Source organism: Colletotrichum godetiae (assembly GCF_030913485.1).
Source record: "Colletotrichum godetiae strain CBS 193.32 chromosome Unknown BDP55scaffold_23, whole genome shotgun sequence".
Classification (NCBI taxonomy): Eukaryota; Fungi; Ascomycota; class Sordariomycetes; order Glomerellales; family Glomerellaceae; genus Colletotrichum; species Colletotrichum godetiae.
The window spans coordinates 127,528-141,415 of NW_026851271.1; the positions used below are offsets into that span (position 1 = coordinate 127,528).

At 51.5% G+C, this 13,888-nt stretch overlaps 5 protein-coding genes across 5 annotated transcripts; 2 read left to right on the plus strand and 3 right to left on the minus strand.

The window, feature by feature from the left end:
• Window positions 1-286: 286 nt before the first annotated feature.
• On the minus strand, window positions 287-8,108 carry BDP55DRAFT_553457 (polyketide synthase; the record flags this gene model as incomplete). The annotated part of the gene is made up of 7 exons (XM_060569293.1): window positions 287-5,565; window positions 5,623-6,072; window positions 6,137-6,629; window positions 6,679-6,791; window positions 6,845-6,968; window positions 7,021-7,540; window positions 7,603-8,108. The coding sequence occupies 7 exons, from the start codon at window positions 8,106-8,108 to the stop codon at window positions 287-289; spliced, it is 7,485 nt and encodes a 2,494-aa protein (XP_060428901.1).
• An 831-nt stretch (window positions 8,109-8,939) lies between these two features.
• BDP55DRAFT_704528 (uncharacterized protein) lies at window positions 8,940-9,776 on the plus strand (the record flags this gene model as incomplete). The annotated part of the gene is made up of 4 exons (XM_060578008.1): window positions 8,940-9,006; window positions 9,068-9,193; window positions 9,248-9,387; window positions 9,438-9,776. The coding sequence occupies exons 2-4, from the start codon at window positions 9,160-9,162 to the stop codon at window positions 9,774-9,776; spliced, it is 513 nt and encodes a 170-aa protein (XP_060428902.1). The 5' UTR covers window positions 8,940-9,006; window positions 9,068-9,159.
• Window positions 9,777-10,181: 405 nt separating this feature from the next.
• BDP55DRAFT_553433 (uncharacterized protein) lies at window positions 10,182-10,874 on the minus strand (the record flags this gene model as incomplete). The annotated part of the gene is made up of 1 exon (XM_060569289.1): window positions 10,182-10,874. The coding sequence occupies one exon, from the start codon at window positions 10,872-10,874 to the stop codon at window positions 10,182-10,184; it is 693 nt and encodes a 230-aa protein (XP_060428903.1).
• Window positions 10,875-11,283: 409 nt separating this feature from the next.
• On the plus strand, window positions 11,284-12,140 carry BDP55DRAFT_745166 (thioesterase; the record flags this gene model as incomplete). Its single annotated transcript, XM_060580529.1, has 2 exons — window positions 11,284-11,545; window positions 11,599-12,140. The coding sequence occupies 2 exons, from the start codon at window positions 11,284-11,286 to the stop codon at window positions 12,108-12,110; spliced, it is 774 nt and encodes a 257-aa protein (XP_060428904.1). The 3' UTR covers window positions 12,111-12,140.
• Window positions 12,141-12,637: 497 nt separating this feature from the next.
• On the minus strand, window positions 12,638-13,834 carry BDP55DRAFT_768899 (uncharacterized protein; the record flags this gene model as incomplete). The annotated part of the gene is made up of 4 exons (XM_060581040.1): window positions 13,366-13,834; window positions 13,184-13,312; window positions 12,992-13,128; window positions 12,638-12,934 (listed from the first exon to the last, which is right to left on the minus strand). Exons 1-4 carry the CDS (start codon window positions 13,703-13,705, stop codon window positions 12,638-12,640), a joined length of 903 nt encoding a protein of 300 aa, XP_060428905.1. The 5' UTR covers window positions 13,706-13,834.
• Window positions 13,835-13,888: the final 54 nt, after the last annotated feature.

Genomic DNA, 13,888 nt, shown 5'->3' on the forward strand with positions numbered 1-13,888 from the left:
TTGGCGTGCCCCACTCGAGCTTTTCTTCCGTGCTTCACCGAGCTGAGTCATCCCTGTTCATGCACCTGACCGACGATGCCGGACCGGACCCGAATGACTCCACATCGGAATGTCTCTCCGATCCCGTCGGCCCCATCCACACCTCCGAGTCAAGCACCATCACCCGGAGTCAAAATCAGAAAAAAGACCACGCGAATGGTTTTACAACAGTTGGGTGTGTATCCTATCTTGATCTCACTATTATTTGTGCTTATCTATTCGCCAACTCTTCTACATTCGATTCTTCCTATTTCTTCGACAGCGCAGTAATCTTCCCTCTCAGCTGCTTCCCGGCCAATTGTCCAAGTTGATCAAAGCTCTGGGCGCTCGTCAACTGCATCACACTAATTTCCACACCCAAATTGTGTTTCCACCAGTTGCGAATCTCAATGGTCATCAGGGAGTCGACTCCAAGGGCGGAAGGGGAAAGAGCAGTATCAATACCGCCCTCTTCCACCTCACGCATGAGAAACCCAAACACCCGGCGGGCGATCTCCTGTGCGAGATATGACGTAGACGCTGTGGTTTCAACGTCTTCTGGCCTTGAATGCAAACTGGATAGAAACTCAGCTAGGCATGACGATCCTGTCTCTTTCCGCGAGGCCTGCTCATTCTCTGCAATGTCTGGATAAAGGTTCATGCGAGAATCGTGCTTCCATGCCACTCGATTTCCAGGATCATCGATGGGTGTGGTGCAGTCAAGGCCAAGTACCACCTGCCCATTTGAGGCTGGATGATATGTTCTAATCCCTGCGTTTACTGTGACTTGTTGACTTTGAGCGATGGCAAGTTGAAGACCTCGGAGCATATCAGCCTCAGAAACCAACTTGGAGCCGGATTTCTTCATGGCATCCTCGACATGTTGTGAGCGACTGACATACCCCACGTCCTCGACGCCCCCCAAGTCAATTATCGAGCAAGGCAGTCCTAGACCGCGGCGGTATTGGTTGAACGCGTCGAGAAAGGTATTCGCAGCAGCGTAGTTTGCTTGACCTGGGTACCCGTGTACACCTGATGTGCTACCAAAGAGCACGAAGAAGTCAAGATCGTGAGGTAGGGCATGGTGGAGGTTCCACGTCCCACGTATCTTGGGTGATGTCGCCGTTTGCCAGCGCGACAGTGTAAGGTCAGAAACTGCACCATCGGCAAGCACCATTGCCAGGTTCAGAACGCCTGCGATACGCTTGGATGAAGCGAGTCTGGAAATTACCGCTTGCATGAGCGTCTCGTTCGCTATGTCGCATGGTATTGCTTCAGCCTCGGAACCTGCATATTGAAGTTCTGACAACAGAGCTTGATCATCATCGCTACGCCCGGCGGATCTCGAGATGAAGACCAGACTTTTGGCACCGTGGGAGGCCATCCATCGTGCGACTGTACGCCCAAGACCACCCATGCCACCGACAAGTACGTAAGTAGCTTGTTCGCGGAACCTGGGAATCGACGGCGCTTGAGAGACCTTCAATGCCTCCTCATCTGTCTCGGTCATGTCGATAACCACCTTTCCAATGTGAGTACCCTGGTACAAGTATCGAAAGGCATTTTCAGTCTCATTGCATGCAAAGGCCTTACCCGGCTTAATGGACTGGATGTGGCCTTGTCGGTACAAGTCAACACATTGTTGTAACAAGCGAGAAATGATGGCGGGGCTCTCAGCGGCCAGATTCGCCATCTCGACACCAGTGAAGGACCGATTTCCATCAAAGGCCACCATGGCAAGTTTTCCACCCGCCAAGGTGTCTTTCTTCCCAAGTTCGACAAAGGTACCATGAGGAGCGACACAGTTCCACGATGCATGGAGAAGCTCCCCAGACAAGGAGTTCAACACAACGTCAACGCCGACGCCACCAGTCACTGCTTTTATGCCCTCCACGAAGCTGACGTCTCGAGAAGAGAAAATGTGCTCCTTGGGGACATTCCACTCCCTGACAAGAAAATCTGCCTTTTCATCGTTGCCTACGGTCGCGTAGACTGTTGCTCCAATCCACCGAGCTACTTGCAAAGCCGCAATACCAACACCACCGGCCGCGCTGTGAATAAGCACAGTTTGACCAGCCCGGAGACCGGCTTTATCTACCAGGGCTCTTAGAACAGTGGTGAATATGCACGGAATACCCGCCGCATCAGTAAAGCTGAGAGTGTCAGGAACGGCTACGCAAAGCTGGGCCGGGGCTAGTATCTCCGTGGAGAAGCAAGCCGCCTCGGGCGCGAAGACCATGACGCGATCACCCACGCGAACATTCGTCACAGAGGTTCCGACTGATTTAACGATACCGCTGGCTTCACATCCGAGTCCTTTTGGAGCCGAAGGTTTGATCAGGCCCATGGCTGTGACGACATCTTTAAAGTTGAGACCTGCTGCGCGGACGTCAATCTTGACGTGGTCGGATGGAATGTCTTCAGACAGCTGGCGAGGTACCCAATGAAGAGTTTGAAGGGACCCAGGTCTCGAGATTTGCACCATCTTGCTGGAAAAGGCTGGAACCTCGGATACAAGAGCGCGAGAAATCGGCGTCCACTTGCATCGTGGAATGTGAATGCGGCCCAAGAAGTAAGAGAATTCCATATCTTGACCCATTTTCGAAGTCAAGGCCACGTTCTGGGAAAATATCTTCCTCAAGACCTGACAAACAGCTTGCAAAGAATCTCCGTCAACACTGTCAAGCTCCATGGTGGCAAATTGCACACCCATCTCAACTCTTGCTGTTCTCGCGATGCCGAGCACCAGGGCAAAGGTCGGATCCACCGAACCGGACTGGCAAGGCCGTGTAAGCCAGAGTAGGCTCGAATCCGAGTCCTGCAGATGCTTCAGAAGCCCCTTGAGACTGTCTAGCTTGGTTTGCGTCATGTCGTGGAAATAGCCGTCACCACGGCATAGGTCAACTATCGACACTACTACGCTACCAGCACGTAAGTTATCGCAGCCTGGCGTGGAAATGCTGATAGTGTGACCGAGACCTCTCAGAACTTGGCCAACCTCAGCCCCCACCGGATCAAACTCTTCTTCGCATAGTAGTGTTATATGCTGTGAGTCCATGCTGGCAAGGTCATTTGTCGCAACAGGGCGAGCGATAATGGTTGCGTTAAGCTTATGTTGTGGCTCAGCATCGTAGATTACCTCTGGCGTTGAGAATCCAGCCATAGATAGACGCTCCTCCCATTGCTCAGGAGAGATGTAAGGCTCTTCCGAGCGGCAATCAGAGTCGCCGAGCCACCATCCTGGAAGATAACCCATGATGAAGTTGATCCATTTCGTGTTGCAGCAAAGCTCGTGCATCATTAGTCTTCCGTCAGGCTTTAGCAGTGATCTGACATTTTTCAAAGTCTCGTTCAGTTTTGGAGTGGCATGGAGCACGTTGCTCGCAACGATGAGATCGTACTCTTCACCACCGAATCCCTGATCAGCTGGATCGCGACTAATGTCCAAGACACGATAGTTCAAGAATCCGGGAGTAATATCATGAAAGCGCTCTTTCGCTGCCGGGAAGAACCCAGCAGAAACATCTGTGAAAACGTAGGTTCCGAGGACGTTGCCATCCTCGAAGCAGTCTTTCAGATCTTTCAGTATCCGGGAAGTCAGACCTCCAGTTCCGGCGCCGATCTCGAGAATCCTCAGGTGGCGACCTCGTTTATGGGACAGCAATTGTAGGAGGGGCTTGTAGATAAAGAGGGTATTCATCCAGTCATACAGTTCGTGAAGTGCGTTGTCTTTGAGGAATATCTCGAGAGGGCTGATTGTGCCGTTGAAAAGTCCCGAGGCATGAGTGTAGCAGCGCTCTATAAGAATAGCCACTGCAGATGCAGAGGTATCTTTGAGCCTTGACACGATGTCAGCTATCTTCGCACAAATCTGTTCGGCGCCCAGGTCAAGTAGCGGTGAGCTAGACTTGCTGCTGTGGGAGCGCAGCCAGGTGTGATGCTTCGCCAAATGTGTCTGAGTCTCGCTGATAAGTATGCCTCTTTCGTCTAACTGCTTGAGTGCTGCTGCACCGCAAAGTACAAAGAGCTCCTCGAGAAGTTGGTGTGTCTCTGGGAAGAATGGGTCGGAAGCAGACGACACCAAGTCCGCAGAATCCATCATGTTAACGTCTCGTTCCCAAGACATGACTGCAACCTTCGAACTATCCGCTGCGCTGGCACCGGTATCATCTAGATCGACTGGCGAGAGTCGAAGGCCTTTAATGAAGACGGTGGGTTCAGCTCCGGGACCATCACAAACTGTCCCTAAGCAATCCCCTTGATAGTCTCCGTCACCACCAGATTTCACACTCTGGAGCGAAAGTCTTTTCGTTGAAGCTTCCGATGTGACGAATAGCTCATCAATATGGGTCGGCAAATACAGTCTTTCTAGCAAGCGGGGTTCACCGGAGTGATTAGCGACGATGAGCGACTGGAGCACCTGATCGATCGTGATGGGGTGCAACGAATAGCGACCCTGGTGCTCAGGCGTATCTCTCTCATCAGAAACATCGACCGCTACAGCTGACAAATTGACGCTTGCACAAATCTTTTTCATGCCTCGGAACTCCGGGCCATAGTTGTATCCCACTCGCGACATGGATTTGTACCATCGCGATGGCTCAACAGACCGAAGGAAGGATTTTGCGTCAAGTCCAGTGAAGTCCGGACCCGTGGACACGCGGCCACCTCGAGCACGACATCTGCAGTGCGTTGTCAATGTGCCGAATGAGGTGCAGCTCTGAATCGTGAGCTCCCACCACTCCGAAGACTCCTCGCAAGTGAGCTCTTCCCTTCTCGTGGAAGTCAATAGCTCGACTTTGCTACCCTGCGAGAGAACCAGAGCGTTCGAGATTCGCAAGTCACGAATAGTGTAAGACGACTGCCCAGAAAGCTGCCGGATGACTTCACCAGCCATCGCGATGTACCCGGCAGCTGGGAAAACCACATCCGAGCCGACGCAATGGTCCCCAACCCAGGGAACGTTGTCAAGTGAGAGACGATGCCTCCAACTCGGTGCTGTACTCGGGCTTATCAATGTGCGTGATCCGAGAAGCTCGTGTGGTGGGTGTTCAGGGAACTGCCAGGCATTTGTGACGGGTGAATCTGGCCAGAAAGCCTTGCTCAGATGCCACGGGTAGGGGGGCAGGTCTGTCAACGGCCGAACCCCGTCCGGAATGGGAAACTTGACGGGAACGCCTCGGCAGTGCAGCTCGCCAAGAGTAGCAAGAAAGTCTGCCGCACTATTTGAGCCTCGCTTTTGAATGGATAGATAGAATGGGGAGATGGCCATCTCTGTGTAAATCTGCTTCAAGGGGCCGGCCAGTGCTGAGTGCGGTCCAACTTCGAGATGCAGCGTCGTCGATGATGTTTGGAGAAGTTGTACTACAGCTTGTCGGAAGAGTACAGGTGATTCCAGATTCCGCTGCCAGTACTCGGCGCCAAAGTCGGAGCCACGTTCGAGAATTTGGGATGAGACGCTGGAGTGGAATGCAACGTTTGGCGACTTTGGACTGAGGTGTGGCTTGAGGAGAGACTGGTACTCGATGCCGACTGCACGCATGTGATCTGTAGTAAGAAGATGTCAGCAAAAGTTTGCAATGACAGGTCTAGCTCTTGACTCACGAGAATGGTATGCCTTGTCAACCTTGAGCATACGGACCAGAGCATCTCGCCGAGCAGACCTGATTGCGCTGCAAACCGTCTCAAGGGCATCCGTGTCTCCGGACAGAGTCACACTTGAGCTGCTGTTTTCACAAGCGATGACGACTTTCGGCACTAAGAATGGTGTAACCTGCTCTCTTCCTAGTCCGACGGCCGCCATAGAGCCTTGGGTTTTCAACTTCTTGACCATGAAACCGCGGTAGTAAGCGACGATGACTGCTTCTTTGAGCGTGAGAACACCGGCCGCGTATGCAGCTGCTATTTCACCGCTGGAATGACCGACAACTGCCTTGGGCGTAATTCCATATCTGGCCAGGTGTCTAGTCAAGGCAATCTGGACCGCAGTGCAAATGGGTTGCGCCAACTCTGCTTCCCCAAGGCGAGACGTGGAATCCGATCTCATCAGCTCGTCTGGTTCACCTCCGTGTTAGTTGGAGATCCTCTTTGGTGACTTCTTTGGTAAGGATGCACTGACTTCTAATATTCCAGCTTGGACGGTGTTCTTGCGAGAGGCTCTTTAAGACGGCGTCCATTTCCCTAATGTCTTGAAGGAAGTCTCTGCTACTTTTCATCAGATGCGCACCCATCCGGGCCCATTGGGCGCCTTGGCCGGTGAAAATAAAAGCAATCCCCTCAGTTAATGAGCTGGAGCGGAAACTAGGAGTGGGAGGAAGCGTGAAAGCCAATTGGTCGCAGTCATCAGTAACTACAGCAAAGGTGCGGTGCGCTAGATGAGAGCGGCGATGAATCAACGTGTATGAGAGGTCTTCCAACTTTGCAGGACTAACTCGAAGAAGCTCTTGGTATTGGTTCACAGCCCTCTTGAGTGATTCTTCGTGTCCCGCGGAGAACAGTAGTAGCGTCGCTGGGTCTCTTCTCAGAGGAGGTGAGGGAGGCGGGGTCTCGACATTTCCGCGGCTTCGAATAGTGGTCGGACTTCCTACTGTCGCGGCAGATTCTAAGATAATCTTTCTACGTCAGCTCTCAAAGCTGAAGGATGTTAACTGAATGTCATACATGGACATTGGTGCCTCCGATTCCAAAGCTATTGACACCGATTCTCTCTGCCCTTTGTTCAGGCCAAGACTGCGGTTCCGTAGGCACCTTCAGGCCTGCCGACGCGAAAGGAACTATTGATGCTGATCAGCCCATGGCACTATCGAGACGAAGTCGTCAAACTTACTGCTGACACTAGGGGTATCGAATTTGATGTTAGGTATAATGGTTTTCATTTCCAAAGACACAACTGCCTTGATTATGCTCGAAATAGCCGAAGCTGCTTCAGAATGGCCCAGGTTGGGTTTGATCTGCGGAAATGTAAACAGTAATTCGCATTGAGCTGCCGTGAATGACACTCACTGATCCGATGAGCATTCCCTTGTCTCCAAACACTGCGCCAACTGTGCACGCCTCGATGGTATCACCCACAGCCGTGCCGGTGCCGTGGCATTCGACCATAGCGGTCTGCCACATCTCGTTTTCTGATATGCCTGCGTGTCTGTATGCATCGCGTATCAGCTGCTGCTGTGCTTGTGCACTTGGTGTGGTTAGGCCGAGCGTTCTGCCGTCAGAGTTCGTTGCTGATCCACGGATGATGGCACGAATCGGATTCCCGTCGCGAATCGCGCAGTCAAGCCTTTTGATATAGAGGCAGTTGACGGCTTCTGCACGGGCATAGCCGTTGGCGCTGGCGTCAAATGTCTTACACGAGGCATCGGGCGAGAGCACGCTTTGCTCGGCCATTAGCTTGGTGAACCCTGGCGAGAGCATCAAATTCGCCCCGGCGACGATTGCTGAGTCGCATTCTCCGCCGCGTATCGCCTGGCAGGCCAAGTGTACTGCTAAACCGGCGGCTGAGCATGCTGTGCGGACGGTCATGCTGTACAGGAAAAAGTGTTAGTTCATGCGAGGATCTTCAAATCAAGCCAAGAAGTAAATCACCTTGGACCTCGTAGATCAAAAGCATGAGAAATGCGATTTGCCTGCACAAAATCCAGGTATCCTGTCAAGCGATACATGCCGTCGTCTTGAGCATCGACCGCGTGCATTTCGCGCCAGTCGTCCCCAAAACTGCCAACATAACACCCAATCTTCTGACCCTGCCACTCTGTTTCGGCAGCACTTTCCAGCGCTTCCCAGACGACTTGCAGAAGCAGCCGCTGCTGAGGGTCTAGTTTGAGTAACTCCTTGGGATTCATAGAAAACATCGAGGGGTCAAACTTTGAGACATCATCTTGCGAGAGCCAGTATCCTTCGTCGGTCGGCAAGTGCCCTGACTTCCCGCTTGCTGTGAAATGGTGGTTTTGCGAGCTGTATCGCGGATGATCTGGTTTGGAGCGGGCATCTTGGCGGTTGATGAGGAAATTGTATAGCGCTGTTGGGGTATTGATGCCGCCTGGTAACCGCAGCCCAATGCCGCAAATCGCTATGGGCTCTGGCTTTGACATGGCTAGTGCTCAATGCGATTTTCCCTGCAAAGGAGGTTCTTGTTTGTGGCGGTGACGGCGGAGCTGTATGATGTCAGTTGTTTGGTGGGAACGAGACCAGACAATTTGCATGCACAGCTTCCAAAATCTACTGAATAACAATCGTCAAGTTGCCAACCGCTGAGTGCGTTCAAAGACCAGAAATCCGCTGATCACGCTGGACGAACACTATCTTCCGAGCGGTGCAAGGCCCGGGGCTACAAACAAGATTCCCACATGTCTATCCTCCATGCCCATGTCTTCCACGCCCCTGGATTCGGTTCGGACCGTATGAAGAGTGCCGCTACCAAAGTTCGGACCGGCTCAAACCGGGGAGCTTTACAGTTGACTCGCCCGCCAACCATTACGCCAAACCGAATTCCATTCAGTTGGCCCGCTCTAGCCCCAGACTTCGCACATGGATTATCGGACCAAGTGAACTCCATTGCAAGGTCGCAAAGCAGCATCAGATGAATCCATCAATCACGTACCAAATTGGGATTTCTTGACTCACCTATGTGCTCAAAAAGATATATGCGTACTAAATAGTTGGAGTAGTTCAAAGCCCTGCCACAAGAAGTGCGAGCCATGGAGAAGCTGAAATCAGTCTTCTGGCAATCTACGCCGAGATACAATGCTGTGCGCACAAGCCAGTCCGATGATGACGACCAGCAGGAAGGCGTGGAAGAGAAGCTGCGCAGTGAGCTGGCGGCATTGGAGAGCAACATTTGGTGTCTGCGGGCAAGTCTACTCATCACTATCGTAGCGCTTCTGCTTGTGACTATCTTCGCGGTGGTCGATCGAGTTTCATATGATAAGGCGTCACTTAATTGTGGAAAAGGCCACATAGGTAGCGACCCGAATGGCTTCGTACCTCCAGGTGAGTTATCTCTTCCGGTGAAATCAGCGCTTTGACACCTTGACTTACAAGCTTGCTTCAGGGATTGGTGAACCACCGAGGTGGAAACTGTTTGATAGCACGTCGCCATACTACATTGAGGAGGATACTTTCTATGATTTGAACAAGACGAAGATGATGGCCAAAAGACTGAAGAGTCTTCACAACTGTATGTCCCTATCTCTCCACTAAGTTCAAGAGAATTCCGCTAATGCATCGCCAGCCTCAAACGTCCTTGTGAATGGCAACTTCGCAGATTGGAAGAAGCCAGACGGCACGGTTGCGAAGCTGCCAGCTTATTATTCTACAGTGTCATACCGACAAACCTACATCATCCGTTCTTTTCACCAGATGCATTGTCTTGTGAGTACCAGCACTACTCAATGACTGAAAGCCTTCTAATTTTCGGGTAGATTTCTATTGCCGAGGAATATGGCCACAGGGCCAACAACGTCTCGTCTCAGTGGGCTCCCAAGCACATAGCCCACTGTCTCAACGCTATCCGTGAAGCCATCATGTGCTTAGCGGACGCTACGCCAATGACCTACGTGAACGGCTTCGCTGTCGGTCATGTCACGGATGACCAGCAATTCATGTGCAGGGACTGGTCAGCGCTGCGCAGGTGGGCGAACGATCCGGTGAGGGGAATCCGCTATAAGAACGTTGCTCCTGAGGGGGCGGGCTATGACAACAATACGGAGATTATCCCCTTCCCAGAGCTCTCTGAGTTGGAGAAGGTCGGTTTAGCTTGAATTTTGGCGCATGTCTGACACCAGAGGCCTCGACTCAGTAGGCTCAGTGGAGACGTGAATAAAGTACGGTGGGCAGCGAAGGAATGTAGAGGAGGATAGCGCCGTTCACACCGTTCCGCAGAGAAGATTGGCATAATACCAGATCTAGAGAATACATGTATCATGCTATCGTTGAAGAACTCATCGTCGTGTGAAACCTAAGGTTCAATGTTTTGTTTTTGTTCGCTTTGGGCGTCACAGTTACGTGTACCATTTTGTCATCTGAATTCGCTCAACCTGTGTGTTTGTTGAAGATGCCGAGCTGTCTAAGTAAAATGATAAGCTCACTACGGTACGCGCTGTAAGAATCAAATACCCCATTTCAGCTTGCCGCCAGATGCTGTCCCCCGCCTTTCGAAAAAAGGCCTAACCGACCAAACAGTCTATCTCGTGAGGCTCATTGTACACCCGCGTAATGTTTGGCAAGTCAATCTCCCATGATTGTGGAATCCCGTTGTACAAGATGCAGTGCTCAACATGTTTCGGATCCCGGCAAAGAGAATCCAGAACGCGAGGCACGAAATGGGAAGCATACGTGATCCTATCCCAGACATAGCTGCAATGCATATGGTGGATCGTGCCGTCTGTGAAGATTTCGCCGTGCTCACCACTGGCAGCCACATCAAACGGAACCTCGTTGATGCGTTCTCGTTCGTACCAATACGTCGTGTTCCTCCACTTCATGTAGCCTAGGTACTTCTCATGCATCTCTTCATTGAAGCATCGGGGATGCATCCAGGTAGAGAGCATGAAGTCGTAGACACATCCTCGGGCTTTGGACTCCTTCCAGTCTGGAGAGCATTTGCCTAGCGATACAGGGTCGGGCGGTCGTGCGGGTGTCATGTCGTGGGTTATTCGCCCTAGGTAGAAGATTCCGACTGCGAGGGGGATGAAGGCGAGTTTTCCGGCTATTATCCAGATGCCGCTGCGGCGCGCTTTTCGTTCATGGGGGACTTCGGCGCTGTAATCCACTGAATCGGTCTCATCATGGTAGCTGTTTCGCTGTGAGCTCGAACCCTCGCCTTGCGGTTGTTGCGGGAGAAAGGCTTGTTTCTCCATGCCGAGATTCGTGGATCAAAGTGCAAGTTGGCTACATGAGCTGTATCGAATGCTGATCGCTGGAAACCACTGATTGTCCAGGCGTTGAAGCCTGTAAACGGCCCTGTTGATATTTCAAGAGGGTTCTTTGGCATGGATGTTGGGTGTTACATCAGCTGTCATCGAAAGAGTTCGGATACAACTGCGGATAAGGTTGGGGCATATCTCGGACCGTAGGCACAGTGGGCCAACATCCCGCCCTGGCTGCCAAGTCATGGGAAGCAAACAGTTTGTCTCAAGACTTTAGGTGTTTAGAGAGAGAGGACGACTTTGAGTTCTGTGAATAGTTTGCAAAGCTAGCGTTGCAACATCACTGATCCTCAAATTGACGGCTCAGACTGCTGCCGGAAAACACAAAATTTCTTCCACCATGCCTGCTGCAAACCCGGTCTTGATCCAAGACATCCCACGATCTCGTAACGAGCCACCGCCGGTATTTTTGATCCACGATGCGAGTGGGCTTCTCACTAGCTACTTCAAGGTTGGATCGATAGGACGTAAAGTCTATGGAATATGGGATCCCAAGTTCGATGCCGATGGCATTGGCGGGTGGCAGAGCGTAAAGGAAATAGCTGAAGCATATATCCGCCTGATCAAAAGAGTTATGCTTAGAGGAGAAATTGTTCTCGGTGGTATGTGGCATGACACTTTTCATCAATTACTCCAAACGCTGATCAGAATACAGGATGGTCATTCGGCGGTGTTCTTGCAGTGCAAATCGCCCACATGCTAGCGACCTCAGGTCGTGGACTACGCGTGTCGCGAATAATCCTCATCGACTCTGTCTACCCCCGTTGCCCTCGGCCAGAGGCTCAAAAAGAGCCAGCAAAGCTACACCACGCCCCAGCTTTACCCGGCGTCAACCAAGAGACCCGCGACAAGCTTATGACGGCCCTCATGCGAGCCACATGTCTGTCCGACCAGTGGGAGCCCCCGGCATGGTCGCTGCCGAGGACCGGTGTTCTTGGAACAGCCCGCTCCCGGGACGTCGACCCAACCCCGCCGCATGCGGTGCTTATCCGAGCCAAAGACTTGGTGCCCATGGCGGACCCGAGTGAGAAGTGTCCTCTAGATAGGACTCGATTCTTGCCTCAACTTGGTTGGGAAGATATGCTCGAAGGCTTCGTGGAGCAAGTCCTCGAAACTTCTGGCAATCACTACAGTGTATTCGATCAAGAACACGTAAGTGGTCATTGAAACCCGCACAAGATGTTACAGAACTATCTGCTGATCCAAGTTTGAAGATTGATACTGTCACCGCGCTCATTCGGAAATCTTTAGACATGAATCTTGATTGATAAGGGCACGTACGGATCTGGAGGACTAATCCAACGCCGTATGCAGCCCTATAGCCAATGCAGCCTACCCCACTAAACGCCTTCTCTACGATTGTTGACGCAGGACGACTCTAACATTGACATGGTGTATATGCTGTCGAATATTGTTTCTGTTTGAACGATCGCAGGTTCAGATCGCGAAATTTGCATTTACCTATATGAACCGTTGCTTGAGTGAAGACTGGAGATGAATATATACTTTTACATAAATTCGTTATTGCACGGCTGCAACATGCATCCATCGAATCATCGACTTATTCGCACCTTAGTTCACTGTATGCAGTCTACTAACATAACGGCACCTGCAATCGTCAAATTCCCGAAATCATTTTGCACCCCGTCCATTTAAAATAACGATCCTTATGACGCACTACCTAAGAGATGACTCTAGTCTACAATCTCATCATATTTATCCTTCTCATCCTCTGGTGCAACATTGACCCATTTCACTGCCCGTACCGGGTCATGGGCCCACTCCCTCAGCGCAAAGAAGTCCCTACAATGACTCTGTTGATCGTCTGTAGTGTGACCAACACCCATTCCGTGGACGTAGGAAATTGGCGTGGCGTCCGCTAGGCATGTTATCGCTGACCTCACCGTGTTCAGACAGTGAATGACATGCCCTGTATCCCACTTGGACGTCTTGTTGTTCACTCTATATCCAATATCCTCGAAGATGATTGACTTGAAACGTGTTATTCCCTTACTTCTTGGAACGATCCTTTCGGGCGAGGTACTTACTATGCAGTGCATCTGGTGAAAAGCTCGAATGCTGTACAGCTCTGAACCTTTGCGGGTGACGTACGCAGGGAGCGGTTGTTGACTATTATCGAAATCCATGTACGTGCTGTATTTTCCGTTTATTCTGACGTTTGATGCTGTGCATTGAGTTAGCTGAACTGGATTTCATCTAGTGGAGCCGTGTCAACGAACCGTTGTGTAACATCTTGAAATCCCTTGCCGCAGCTTGTACAGTTTCGAGGTTCTTGAACACGTCGGGTTTGAAATAGTGAGGATCAGTCTGGTCGTCGTACTTTGCCCACCTAACAGGCTGTCCGATTTCTGTGGCTCAAGTTAGGGGGCACAGTTTAGCGTCAAGGAAGATCTTAACTCACCTGGAGGGACAAAACCACTGGGGTCAACTCCCAATGGGGTTGCTTCTTCTCGCGACCACACGGTTCCGATGTGGAGAAAAACGATGTATCCAAGAAGAATTGTCAGCAGAATGCCCTCGGCCCAGGCTATCCGTCGAATCTTGCGAAGGCGCTGAGCCCAAAAGATACGATCTCGGTTCCATTGATCTGGGAAGGCCGGCGAGTTACTGCGCTGGTCGCTGTGATCTAGCTCCATTCCTCCGAGGCTTTCAAGACCGTCATCATCAGTTTCGCCCTCTTCCAGCACATCGTACTTGGCCGTTTCCCTCATATTGTTTGCAAAGGTGACGTTCTTGCCCATTGCTGTTGACCGCTCGGACACTACGCAAAACAGGGGAACACAAAATCTCGGGGAATGACAGATACGGTTGAACCAGCGTAATTGACAGACCTCAGCTTTCCTGGCACCGTCTTTCCACTGAAGCCCAATAGCATGAACACCCACACCTCACGACCCTGTAGCTAAGCTTAAGCAGCGGACCGA